The sequence below is a fragment of the Hyposmocoma kahamanoa genome, unplaced genomic scaffold (genome assembly GCF_003589595.1).
Source record: "Hyposmocoma kahamanoa isolate Upper Pololo Valley unplaced genomic scaffold, ASM358959v1 202, whole genome shotgun sequence".
In the NCBI taxonomy this organism is placed as follows: domain Eukaryota; kingdom Metazoa; phylum Arthropoda; class Insecta; order Lepidoptera; family Cosmopterigidae; genus Hyposmocoma; species Hyposmocoma kahamanoa.
The window spans coordinates 11,622,910-11,637,621 of NW_020653726.1; the positions used below are offsets into that span (position 1 = coordinate 11,622,910).

Consider the following 14,712-nt stretch of genomic DNA (forward strand, 5'->3'; position numbering starts at 1 on the left):
TTAAACAAATACTTTATTTCAATAGTACCTAGCCTACAAAGGCTAGGTACTATTGAATTAAATCTTTGTACAAACAAAATTGACAAATATTATTTTAGGAAGTTACCACACCTATCGACGTGTAATCGTGGAAAGTACAAAATCCGATGTGATTATATAGCGAAAAGAGAATAAATATATAATTTCGTTATTCAAACTAAGGCCCGTGTAAAGGTGTTTTAAGAATTTATATATTTATATATTTTAAACACTGACATATACCTAAATAGACGCCCCAAGTGTACCTACCTCGCGCGCAGAATGTAAGCTATAAACGCTTAGTTAGTGCTAGAACGCGCCTAGTTAAACTTCAGTCTAAAACGCGAAAAATGCCTAATTGTGCTATTAGAAACTGCAAAATTCCCCCACAGCTGTGTGAAGATAAATAAAAAGAGACGTTTCCTTCCACAGTTATGTAATTTTGTAATAATAATATGCATAATTTATTTTAAAATCAATTATTTTCATTTTGAATGAATTTCGAGAAAACACATATGCAAACGAGTATATGCTGCGTGATTCGTAATCCTTTTCCCTAAACGGAGTCCTGAGCTGCTCAGGACTGCACATAACTGTGGAAGGAAACGTCTCTTTTTATTTATCTTCACACAGCTGTGGGGGAATTTTGCAGTTTCTAATAGCACAATTAGGCATTTTTCGCGTTTTAGACTGAAGTTTAACTAGGCGCGTTCTAGCACTAACTAAGCGTTTATAGTTTACATTCTGCGCGCGAGGTAGGTACACTTGGAGCGTCTATTTAGGTATATGTCAGTGTTTAAAACAATAAGATCTACACGTTAAAATTCGTTCTAATATTTTTATTAGCATGAAACCGATTAATAATATAATTGTCGTCTGGAACAGCTTCCAAGCTTGGATTTATGAAAACATGTACAGTTGACGGTCTGAGATACCTGACCCTTTTAACCAACTATTTGGTTTTGGATAAATTGGTATGATTTCTTTAACGTATACACGTAACAATAGTGTTAAATAAAAAACCTTTAACTAGTGACCTTATTGCATATTTAATGAATGATGTTTTAAGAAACTTTTTAAGCCAATTGGATCTTTAATTACATTACATAAAAAAGAAGGCTTTCAGAACCAAAATTTCAGGTATATATATCGTATGGAGTGTACATACTGTATATTTAACCTTTTTACAGAGAACTGTGTTACAATTAAATGCTTACATTAAAATGTGTACATTTCGAAATTACAGTCAAACACATTTCGTAAATGTTTGTTGAATTGTTATAATATTCTCCTATTTAGACATTTGTCAACTTCGAGTTATTAATTTTACAACACATTCTGTGATTTCAATTAACATATCTTACGAAAATGGAATTCGAATTTCATTGCAAGATGAATCTTAAACATTCGGAAAGTAATCAGAATTTAACAAAAAGCTGCAAAAACATTTTGGTATATGAAAATGCTCACATTACCACAAACAAGTCAGAAGAGTAAATTTTTTGTTTCTGGTTACTGGCGAGGAAGCCGATAATGTCAGAAGAATATATTATGGGCAGAATTATGGCACGAAGCTGGGCAACGATTACTTCCCTTTTTTGACAGTGTTAGTAAGTGATAGAACACTAGGTGATTATTAGATAAATAATAGCGTGAAATGGCATGTAATAAGAATATTATAATGCACACACTCAACGTAGCCCCGCTCTAGGGAAAACCCTGTGTCGCGGGTGCCATGGACTCACACATAGACAACCACACATTACACCCAAACTCACGAGAGAAATAAATGTAGGCCGTACAAATATTTCTCCCGGCCCGGGAGTCGAACTTGGGACCTCTGCGTGGCAGTCCGGCATGGTAACCGTTCAGCCACGGAGGCAGTTATTATTATATTTTATTAGTAATTATAATAATAGTTACAGTTATTAGCCTATATAAAACCCTGCTATAGGCTACAGGCATTGACTTATTATACAGGCCTCCTTTTACAATTGGAGGGCTTGGTCGTGTGGTGTGTGCAGGGTTTCCCACGATGTTTTCCTTCGCCGAAAAGTTCATAAATTAAATTTCGCAAATCAGAGAAGCAAGCCCGGACTCGAATTCACGATTTTCTGCTTGAGAGGTCACGTATATTAATAATTTAAAAAAAACAAAGCCCTAATACAAGGACGAAACGTTAAACAAACAAAATGTCTACTATCATTGCACATCTGTTGGAAAATCGGTGGCAAATTCGTAATGCTTACAAAAAACTAAATAGTATTTTTCTATCCTCTTTCTGTCTGCTAGTTTTTTTTTATAATACCAAGTGACGGGACGAACAAGTCGTACGCCTGGTGGTAAGCGACACGCATATCCATAATAGTTGCAGTGCCACTCGGAGCTTTAAATCGCAGAGATGGTATGGGCACTGCCACTGCATCCGTCACCATGAGACATAAGTTGACAAGTCCCAAGTGCCTGTAATTTCACCAGCACCCTTACCCTTCTAAACAGAAATGCAGTAATGCTCACATTGCTACTTGGCAGCAGAAATAGGTAAAGTGGCAGTACTTCCCTGGACTAACTCTTTCACAAGGAGCTCTTCTGCTACTAAAAGCGTTACTCAGTTTCGCACTTTCATATCCCAAAGTTAATAATTTGCACATTTTTGTTGCAGTCAACTGTCGTTGTGGCCGAACGGTTACCATGCTGGTTAGCCAGGCAGTTATTGTACCGGATAGATATCCAGACTTAAATAGATATTTAAGACACTCCCATGACCTAAAAGATTAATTTTAATTTGGGAGAGGCTGCATTCCCGGGCAATGACACAGTTGTATTATTATCATTATTATTACTATTTTTAGTCTGTTACAAGTTAAAGTTCCGGGATCATTTAATTATTTTCTTTCAGAAATTTAGTATTTCTAGAATGAAATTTTATCATAAGGGAGATTGAAGTAGAATATCTGTATTTCTGTTTCTTACAATCTTATTCTGTTAATCTTAGGACTAAATAGAGTAGATCTAAAATAAGGTTGTATCTTTATTTTTCCGACAAAGATCTATTTTTGCTTCTAGCGACATATTTAGACTACGTACTACGAATATTGACTGGACGGACCGTCTGTTTCTGAAAAAATCTATTTATATAGAAAGGCAGCCATTGTGGTCGTATCTTTTTGTAACTAGAGAGGGGTTTACAATTATTTTGTTATCAAATTGCTATCGGTTGTGTAACACGAGAAGAAAAGCACTTTTTTGTATTTGAGTTACGCAATTCTCACAGCTCATTAAAACGAAATATCGGCCCCGAGAGAGACTGAAATGTTTCTAAACATGACGTTCATTAAAAAGTTTAATCCCCTAAATCGGCCTACAAGGGTTGTATATAGAGGAAGAATGCCTTATCCAATTATATACTTTGTACTAAAAACCCTGAATTCCTCGTAGCAAATTAAAGTCGTTAAATGAAGGGTGCAGAAGGGCGACAATAATTATTGGTATTGTTCACATTTTCAAGGTCTTTGCCGGTATCGCGTTTATCGCGCATAATGTAGTACACCCAAATACACCGAAACTATTAGATACAATCTCTTTACAAATTTTTCCTACAGTAGGGAAAAAATTAAATGAAATTCGAATAAATAAGAAATGTATTTTTTCCCTATCGTTGTAATAATACAAGGACAAAAGAGTAATTGTTGAAAAGAATGATTGTTAAAATGAGTAAGAGCAGGTAGTCATTACAATTGATTTCGCCAAATACGAAATTTCACACTAACCATTTTTCCGCATGCATGTAAGAACGCGTATTAAAACAAGACAAAACATAATATCATAGATTAATAAGCAACCGAGTATTCTGACTACACAATGACAGAACATATACACATAATATGAACAAAACAGTTACCTATAAATATTAATGATATAAAAAAAAGATTAGGCTGCATGGTCTAAAGATTTTGCCTTTTCGAATTATAACATAACATCAATAATTTCAAAAACTCGACAGTATTTTTTTCTTTAACTTAATTTGTATTTTCTTTTTATTTGTTTTTTAGTAATTCGTATGTTCTCAACTTTGAAACAATTAAATAATGCCATTTTGTGAGCTTCATATTGTAAAAACATTTAAAAAAATATTAGTACCAAAAAGGGGAATGACCTGTCACAGATACGCGATAAATCTGTTTTGGTTTTGTTCTGTATTATTATATAATGACGATAATTTATCTCAATAGCATCTGTCTGCCTTGCTCATTCTCAACAGGTATAGTCAGTCGCGTCTGTGCACGGTACAACAGTACTCTTTGACAAAATAACACTATAAACAAAACATTATCACTATCGATAGTGTTTTGTTTGGAACAAACTTTCTGTGAATGTTCTTGTTTATGGATGGAAGTCTTTGGTCTTAATTAAATAAACACAATGTCACGCAACAGTAAGTATCAACGTGGGCCGAGTGACGTGTCATTCAGAGCTACATTTAAATGAAATATTATATAAATATTTTTCTTATCAAATGTTATTATGTGACAAAACTAAAAAAGGGTAAAACTTTTTATAAATATGGAAAATACATTTTTTTCTTTCTTTATTGCATCTAGTTTGTCGGTTACGTTAAAGTTATCTGACGGTTGGAATAGTATGTTGGTGAACATTCACGACAAAAACCGGGAATTGTTCGTGTCACTGAAGTGAAACCCGTTTTTCGACCAATTTATCATCACTACGAATGAGTCTACATCACTTTATCTCCTCCTCCCTCTTCGCCAGAAAACGTAGCAAATTAAGTGGTGTGATTTTCAAGCCACATTCGCCATCATTATCACTATCCTGCTTTGTTTTTCATTTTATCTACTTATGCTTTTTTAGCATTATGTAGAGGGATTTTGGGTCTTTTAGCAGGTGCCATTTTATTCAGTCATTTTGCAGGCTATACATACATATAAGTAATTTAGTAATACCGTGAAACAAAACTCTCAAAACAGATTTACTACTTTTATGTAATTATTAAGTGTTTTTCGTAGTATTCACTCTTATAAAATAAATGAAAAAAATCTCTCTAAACATGTGATCTATTTTAAAAACGCACTTTAAATAACTTACAGAAACAGAGCGTCCAAACATTAAACGGAAACTTTTCATAAAATAATCACATATTAGATTGTCATTTGTCATCGATTCGCACGATATTTTTTTTACTGTAATTTGTTGACTGAAGAAAAAGGTTTACGATCATTGATTCTTTGTTTACGTTTTTTCATATTACTTTATAAAAAACCAAATATAAGTATGTATAAATAAAAAACAATCATGACTACTTTCGTTCAATACCTATGGAAATGCACGTATTAATTTTTAAGACAGGACCATTAGTCTGTTAAAAAAGTAGTCTCAATTTTAAACATTTTGCTTTCTCTTTCCGATACGCAAAGCGACACGTAATAAATAAAAGAACGTGACTAATTTTGAAAAAGAATAACCGGCTAACACGCCACGATAGTGGCCAGTATTATTTTTCATTGTAAACGGCCAAAAGAGATTAATCTTTTCAACCGCCTCTCGTAACTTGAACAACTTGTTCAAGTCCTTTATAATTACTAACGACCTTAAAATATTTTTTATTCATTGTCACTGATCTGCAAAGTATTATTATTTTTAGTATACCAATGGCAAATGTACTCAACTGAGTACAGCACATAAGCTGTCTACGTAAACATCCGTTGCTAAAAAAATATTTATTACTGGAAAGCAGATTTACTTATTGAATAAAATAAATCTAATAAAATAAACACTCACCGGCGAAATTATAAATACAATGTTTTGATTTACATTCTCGCCATATTTACAGAGGTTATTATTCTATATCCGAAACTGAATCCAAATCACTAAAAAAAATTAATCGCAAAAATTCGTGAATTCTTATTTGTTATTTCATTGCGATAAACATCGATTCACCATCACCTGATCCAAAGGTGGCTACCAAACAGAGGACCGACAAAAGAGCCGTCGGTGTTGTTAGCTCTTTCTCAAGAGCCCGCGCCTCATTAATCAATGAGTGAGCACTCACGCACCGGGATAGCCCGCCGCAATTCTAGTCTATCGCGAAATGTCGCGTAGTTTGTTATGTAAACAAGAGATTTTTGTTGTTTATCAGAACTGTATTACCATCAAGGTAGTGCTCCTTCTCATTACGGACGGCAAGTGCGTGACTATTACTTATGGAGTGATGTAAAACCTTTACACGGAGAAGATTACGGGTGCCGAACAATTCCGCGCATAACCATCTCAGCTTTCAAATTTGTCAAGTCTAGTGCTCAGAAAGCTGAAACGGAACTCTCGACAATCGTGCAGTGGTGGTGGACACTTCTAGTAATTCCTTCATGTAGGTAACCTAAAATTGGTAAGTACCAAATATAAATTACAAAAAAGAATTTCAGTCGACTTTCCTGATTATTGTAAATAATTAATAAATTATAACAATACGTAATCATAATAATTAAAAATAGAAATTAACCGATCGAGAAAGATTACGCATCTTTCGGTGAAATGCCGAGTGGCCGAGCGCTCGGAGTTGCTGCCCTCGGGTGGTGCATACGATTTAAAGACAATTTTCAGAAAATTTTCAGCTTTCAATCAGAACAGAATATTATTTTAAATATTTTTGATGATTTAGTATTATTTATATTATTAATTTCTTAAATATGGCGAGAATGCAACTCAACATATTGCATATATAGCTACGCTAAATTTTATGGTAAAGTTTATAACTAGTCACGTTTCGTTATTATCTCATTATCATAAATAATAGCAATGTTATAGCTACCAAAAATATATGATACTGAATAATAAAACTTATTATCATACATAGAATATTTATTTAAAAATGTAAGTGTACTCATTTGAGTACAAGGACCGTTGATTGGTTTATTCAATTGTCATATATAGGGTAAATTTTTTTCACGATATTTTATGGTGTCTTTTTACTCACAAATATATGAATATTTTTTACTGAACGGATCCTCAACTCGTGTAAAAAGCAGTGCCCATACATTTGAGGCAAGTACAAAACAGCTGATATTTTATTCGTTATTGAAGGCGTTTCTATGTTAAAAGTTGAATAAAGTATAATTTTGTATCTATTTGTGGAAGAAGAAAAGGAACTTAAGTCCTTATTTTGGAGTTTAGATGTTGTTGCAAACATTGCTTTAGAAGGCTAAATATAATAATAATAAATAATAATAATAAATATCTTTATTTATCTCCACAACACAATACAATGAAACGTTACAATTACAGTAAATATACATTATTACGTAAGCTTAGAGTAATGTATTGTGGGAGACTGGAGCCCAAACTAAGCAGAGCTTGTAATATGGGTCTCCAGGCACCCAACCCCTAGGATAGTCATGTTAGTAGTAATGACGAAATACAAAGTACTGAGGAGGAAGTAAAAAATAAGTAAAACAAATATCACGCAGTGGTAATATATATTAAATCCTATCGTCGTTTGTGTTTTATTTAACATATTATATTCGACCTTAAAATTGATTTTAAATACTTAATTAAGAGCCTCATGTAATTATAAATGCCTTAGTAATAATTTACTATTTGGCACTACACTGACGCAACTGTATTTCTTGTAATGTTATAGAAAATCGATATTAATTGATTTTTAAATTTTATTCAAAATAATGACGCGTAAAAAAACTTTGTGTATTTTTACAATATATAATATAATTTATATATAATTATATAATTTATATACTGTAACACAAAGCGTTTACGTTTGAAGGAAAATCGGCAGTAACTTTAAATTTTATTATATTATATGTGTGTGTGTGTATATATACACACATATAATAATATATATATATATTACTGTGTTAACATACTTAAATCAATATGCCACAATTACAATTACGACAATGTTGCCCCAAATGAGCGCGAAACGTATCTAACAATGATTATAATATTACTCACTGGTCTCTGGTAGCCGACGATGTACAGAGTATATTACAGCTTCATGGATCTCGGGTGGACTAGCAGGCGTCGTTCGTACCCGCTCTTCTTCTGCACACTTCTCTTCGCTCTTCCTGTATATTGTGTATATTATTGCTGTACACCGGACCTGGGAAAATGTTTTTAATAAACATCATTTGGTACTATCACGTTTGGCATGGCGTTGGGCATTACAATGCCCAATGTAATTTTATTACAACAAGAATCTATCAGTTGTCATTAAGTCAAGAGAAAGTTATTCATTTTTCAATAATATAATAACAATAACGCACTCACTCATAGCCCCGTGCTACAGAAACTCTGTATCGCGGGTGACATGGACACACACAGACAAACAGACAACAACAAATTACGCTCAAAGTCACAAGAGAAATGAATGTAGGCCACACAAATATTTCTCCCGGCCCGGGAATCGAACCCGGGACCTCTGCGTGGCAGACTAGCGTGACAACCAGTTCGCATACGCCAAAATGAGGTATTTAGAACTCTGCGGAATCTAGACATGCATAAAGCTAGCGGGCTAGATGGAATTCCATTGGTCCTACGTAACTGTGTTTTGTCTGAGTTGTGTCCAGTTCTCACACGCTTATATCGCCTCTCTTATTGAGTGGTTATACATTTGTATAAAAAAAATCGGCCACGGAGGCAGTTAATAGAAATGGCTTATTTTGAAAAGTCAATTATAATCATAGGAAATGAAACTATTTTTCTGGATTTAAATTGCGTATATTTGTTTTTTTCAAACAAACCAACATTTCGGGCCCTTTACAAGTCTCATGGTCACGGTTGACAGATTTAAATCCGGAAAAATAGTTTCATTTCCTATGTATAACAATCGCGAAAACCTAAGAACTCGATTATAATCGTAAGATGGAATTCTTTAATATCTCCAAAATAAGTTAAATATTGTAATATCTTTTTATGTTATTAACTTGTTTAAAAGTTAAGTTTAATTTCTCCAAAAATTAATAATATTGAAATTTTTTTAAAGTTCAATAATTTTTTTCATACAATTGTAAAATGCTCTAATCCGTTGTTCTGAATTACTTACTTGTGCACAAATTATTTAAAAAATGTTTCACATTTGAATTTCATATCGATACAGGAAATTGAAATATGGAACGTTTTTATGTTACTTAAAAGTTTTTGCTCAGAATTACGAACTATAAAGATGTTCTTACAAACTCTTTGTACTAAATTTGAAAACATTTTATATTTATGACCTACATTATTCTGAGACTCCAAATTTAGGACCAACATGTTTTAACTGTGACTCAAGTATTATTATTAGTTTATCTCTAGTCTATAAAATAGTCACCACGTTCACCGGATACGACGCAATGGATTTTTCCATATGGGGTAACCATAAGGGTCTAGTTTACGAATCCCGATACAATCCCGATACAACTACTTACTGGAGCATATATGACGTCGTTCAATTATGATTTGAACAACATTCACCACTAGAGATGTCCTGATACGCGCCCGTACCTGCATATATATAGATCTGGAGGCGATATTCTAACGAAAGTGTAATATGGAATGATTTTACCAGAAAATCATATTGACATTTTTTTATGCTAATCGACTCACGATTAGCATTACAAAAATGTCAATAGGACTAATTTATATGGACAACTAACGCTTGGCCAAAAAATTAACTATGTCAAAATTGTTATCACAATAATAAACACCTGGTTTCTAAAACGGTTTCCTTTTATCTCCTCCTCGGAATTCATCGTAAAGATCCAATACAAAAACACACTATATTGAATTTTCGTAACGAAAGTCCACATATACAGAGTGTTTTTTTTTAACGGGACAGTATGGGGAAATTCAAAACCATAGAAGATACAAGGAAACTGTCTTAGGTACCATTAAGTGTTTTTCTGTGAAAACAAGTTTAGTATTCAGTTTTTTGGTCAAGCATGAGTTGTCCATAAAAATGAATAAAACTGCTGTTCGATTCAGTTTCATGAGGGGATCATTACATTGTGAGAGACGGAAAAAATCAGGACAGCAGAAGTTGGACAAATTGAAAAAAAATATTTTTTTAATTCAAAATGAATAAAATTTACTCACTGCTCAAGTCAGGATTTGAGCAGACTTGAGTATGATTTCAAGCACTGGAAATACGACCCTATTGGCAAGGACTTGAGTATGATTTTCAGTGCTCACTGCAATACTCAAGTCCTGACTTGAGTATTGAGTACAGTTCTGGAATACGAATCTCAGCTTCTTATGGATGATTTCATTGTATGGGACGAAAAAGTCGGGACAGCAGAAATTGATCAAATTTTATTTTTTTTAATCATACAAAATGAACAACATTCGGATTTCCCCTTACTGTCCTATTAAAAAAAAACACTCTCTAAGCATTATGATTATGCACATAACAGTAGGTATTAAGTAGGCACACTAGCATTAATATTAACATCGGTATTAATTATTCTACAAGGGTTGGTTTCCTTTGTCTAAGTCTAACAAGGCAAAATCAGTGTGAATATTTGCTTTGAATTACTATGCGTATCATTCACTTGTAACTTGAGAACCTCATTGTGAAATTGTGAAATCAATTTACAAAAACACTTCGTCTCTTAGTTATGATTTAGTTCAAATTAGTCACCAAAAACCCTTCCATTATATTATTGATGCCAAAAATAAAGACTTTTCATGACTCGCGATTTGTATGAAAGTTTTATTGACGCTGAAAAGGTAAAACATCTAACGTATATTTGGAAATTATTACAGGAGAGCGATTTAAAGTAATTTTTTGTGGAAAAAACATAACTCGTATTTTATTTGTTATATTTGGAAAAGCTGAACTTTCTAATTTTCCTTATATAACAAATAAAATTAGACTTACAATATTTTTTGTTCAAAAAGTAGCAGTACGTATACATGGGTTCAGAAACGTGAGTAGGACAAAAATTAATTATTTATATTTCTGAGTAAATAAATTCCCAAGTATTTTTTTACCCTTTCCTAACATACTGAATTATTCATGTATTGTTGAGAAAAACCTTCTTCCTTAATCGAAAAAGTCCCTTACGATGTAATCTTAATATATATAAAACTCAAGGGATAAATATTGAGATAAAATATAATTTTTTCGTTAGTAAACGTAAAGGTAATAATATAGTACTATATCAAGTGGATCTACGAATTAGCTACATACAGCACATATGTACAGCTAACCCTTTCTGGTTATGCTGCATTGCCCGACACGTGTGATCGGACAAAATCTAGTAAATGTGTAAGCAATAGACGTTGATAACGTATTTTTTGACTATCGACACCGCGTGATTTAAATTATGCTTTCATATAATTTAAATTATGATTCAAATATCAATTAGTTCGATTTTAACCTTCACAAGTGAAATGTAAAATACCGTGCCAATTTGTAGGCACTTTTAGAGGTAGAAACACGTACACCAATTTATTTCACAATGACATAAAATTCGAAATAGTAAAATAAAAATCAAAGCAAACAATAATAAATCAACACACAAAATGATGAAATAAAATGAACATTATCTATTAATATCAATGTACAAAATGTTGATATTATTTCGCTATTTTTGTGTGGTACTCGTATTAAAAGACGTATGTATGAGGTGGACTCCCTTTTAAAATTGTTATTTAAAATTATATATATTTAAAATTAACCTAGGCAACGAATTAAAAAAAACATCTTGGGATTGTTTGTCAAATTAAATAAACGTTGAGAAAATTTTCTTTGAAATGTTGGCAGGGATTGAGACGCTGCCACGCTCACAGGAGGAGACATGTCAATCCAGATTTTAGAAGAGGTACTTTGGAACAACTCCGACCTATATTGCAAATTAAAAGTTCAAAATAAAATTATATTTGTAATGGGGAATTTTGAGAATACTCACATAATGAAACCACCGTTTAAGTATTCATGTAAAGTATGAAATTGCGACTCGATTATGAAAATTCAAATAGAAAATATTTTATAAAATAAAATTTACATATTAAAATCGCTAACAAAACGTATGTGACATATTTCTGGAAGCTGGAATATGACTCCGGAGAGTTCGTTGTCCAGTATGGAAGGCTCGTGTGGTGTTCGGCGAGGCTTACTAGCTAGCTAGGGCCTTACAAGTCTTACTAGCCGCAGTCCGGGGGAATCTAACTGTAAACAGAATCCCTCAGGTAATAATAATAATAATAATAACGCACACACTCAACATAGCCCCGCATTAGGGAAACCCTGTGTCTCGGGTGCCATGGACACACACATAGACAACCACAAATTACACCCAAACTCACGAGAGAAATAAATGTAGGCCATACACATATTTATCCCAGCCTGGGAATCGAACCCAGGATGGCAGTCCAGCATGGTAACCGTTCGGCCACGGAGGCAGTTAATAAAAAGTAATAAAAAGAAGGGTTGGGAAGGATTATTTGGAACTTTGCTAAGGTGAACATGCTTTGTTTGGCATTACGCACTATGGCGTTATCGCGTAGGAATAGCGATGGAGATTGGTTGACTAGCCGTCGTTGTTTCTCTGTAAAACTTGCTATAATCATCGGCTTTTCTTACAATAGCGATCAGCGGTCATGGTTGTACCTTATTTAAAAAAGATAAGCTGGACCGCTTCGAGGTTGGACATTATAAGACCAAACAATTACCAACGAGATCTTTTTGGACACTGTATGGGTTTGTTATGAGGGGAAAGATATCAAATATACTATAAAAATGTGAATAGGAGCCTCAGTCTGGAATATTTCATATTTTGTGGAAGCCTGCCAAGACTTTTGCATATTTTATTTAACTTTTGTCTCAATTATGAACATATACTACCAGACTTAATTTGCAAAGTGGTTGTACCAATTGTTGAAAATAGGACAGGTGACATATTTTCGATTAATAATTACAAAATCATAACATTAATGACTGTTGTGGTAAAGGTTTTTGATAGAGTTTTGGACATTATTCTGTAAAAGTGTTTACATGATGCCCAATTTGGTTTTCCACCACGACTGCTAACTGAGTTGCAATGTTTGTCATGCTTTTTTAATCTTTCCGAGGCCTTTGGCTTAGTTAATTACAATTTTGTTGTGGAAAATGTCTAAGGTGTGCATTAGTTTGTTTAGATTTTGGTATAAGAATCAAAGTAACTTCGTAAAATGATCAAACGAGCGTTTAGATGATTAGATACCAAGTTGTTGAGTTAAACAGGGCGATTTAAGCTCTCCTGGCTTGTTTAATCTCAGTGTTAACGGAATCATCGATGAGCAGAGCAGAAGTTCTTAGCTGTCATATTGGAGGAATGTCAATAAGCTTAGTTGCACTAAGCAGCGTCAGAACATCCGCATGTTCTGACGCTGCTTAGTGCATTGATCAGAGGGTTGAGAAAAACGGATTTCTATCTGTGAAGAATATGCAAAGTTATATGGCGGGGTTTATAATTATTATTGATGCAAAGATCGAACAAACACAAAGGAAAATTCTTTCAATCCGACTGGAATTGATGGTTCGACGGTTCGTGTCTGTTGACTAATCGCGGCTACCGCTCTTATAAACTGAGCTACAAACCGAGTCAGCAAATTTAACAGGCACTTGTTCAAGTCAAGTTTTCAAATACAAAAATGGACCAGATTTAGCACCGGGATATGTGTCTGAATAGAAGTAAGTTGATTAGGGTACATAAGTTTCATTATCATGTTCACATAGGTAATGAAAGCCATAGCGATAATGATAATATTAAGCGAGAAGGAAGGGCATTGGCAAAGCGTGGTAATGTTGGCTAAGAGATTTGTACATTGTTAAGATCAGCAGGGCTAAAAAGACCGAATTGGCAGAATCATAATATGATTAATTGACAATTCATATTAGGAATTTCTTACAATTCATATAACGCAATTCATCTATGTGACAGTGTTCTATGGACGTCTCCTTAGAACGCAGTCAACCGTGACCATGGGACCTGTAAAGGGCCCGAAACGTCGGTTTGTTTGAAAAAACAAATATACGCGATTTAAATCCGGAAAAATAGTTTCATTTCCTAGATGAATAGCGTTTTTTGTTCTGTTTGAAAATTCATAATATGAATTGTCAATTAAGCATATTATCATTCTGCCTATGCGGCCTTTTTAGCTCTGCAGGTCAAATAACGTCCTTTAAGGCATAATGTCAGACTATGTGTACGGGTAGTCTTTGGGTCAAGTATCACTAAGTAAACGTACAATGCCATCGAGCTATTTTTAAATTGGCAAGATAGTGCAGTGCATCGGGAATGTTTTTGTTAGCGCGTAAGGATGGGTTTGCTGTGTGCTTAGAATTTTTTTTTTCTCTTTTAGACAACACTAATAGCATTACAAATGCTATAGCTTGCAGTTGCGACTCGTCTCTTGAATCTTAGTTATTAAGTACTAGTTATATTAGATTTTATAATTTAAGTTTGTTAATATCTTATACAACTGTTAAATTCTAAATTTGGTCATTCTGTGGATTTGTTATGTTTGAAATAAACATTTATTATTATTATTATTGTAAACGGACTTAAAAGGAGAAGGTTCTCAATTAGACTGCAATATATATTTTTTTGTGTGTATGTTATGCGATTGTTTGTGAACCGATTTTGATGGCTATTTTTTTGTTGGAAGGGGGGTGCCTTAAATTGGAAAAAAATATTTCATCTC

At 33.4% G+C, this 14,712-nt stretch overlaps 1 protein-coding gene across 1 annotated transcript in view; it reads right to left on the reverse strand.

Annotated features, from left to right (window-relative positions):
* LOC113227180 overlaps nucleotides 1-14,712 on the reverse strand; it is an 88,203-nt gene that overhangs the window by 9,895 nt on the left and 63,596 nt on the right. Inside the window, exon 5 of the mRNA XM_026460063.1 lies at nucleotides 7,999-8,146. Coding sequence (XP_026315848.1) covers nucleotides 7,999-8,146 — 148 coding nt within the window. The remainder of the gene's footprint in view (nucleotides 1-7,998; nucleotides 8,147-14,712) is intronic.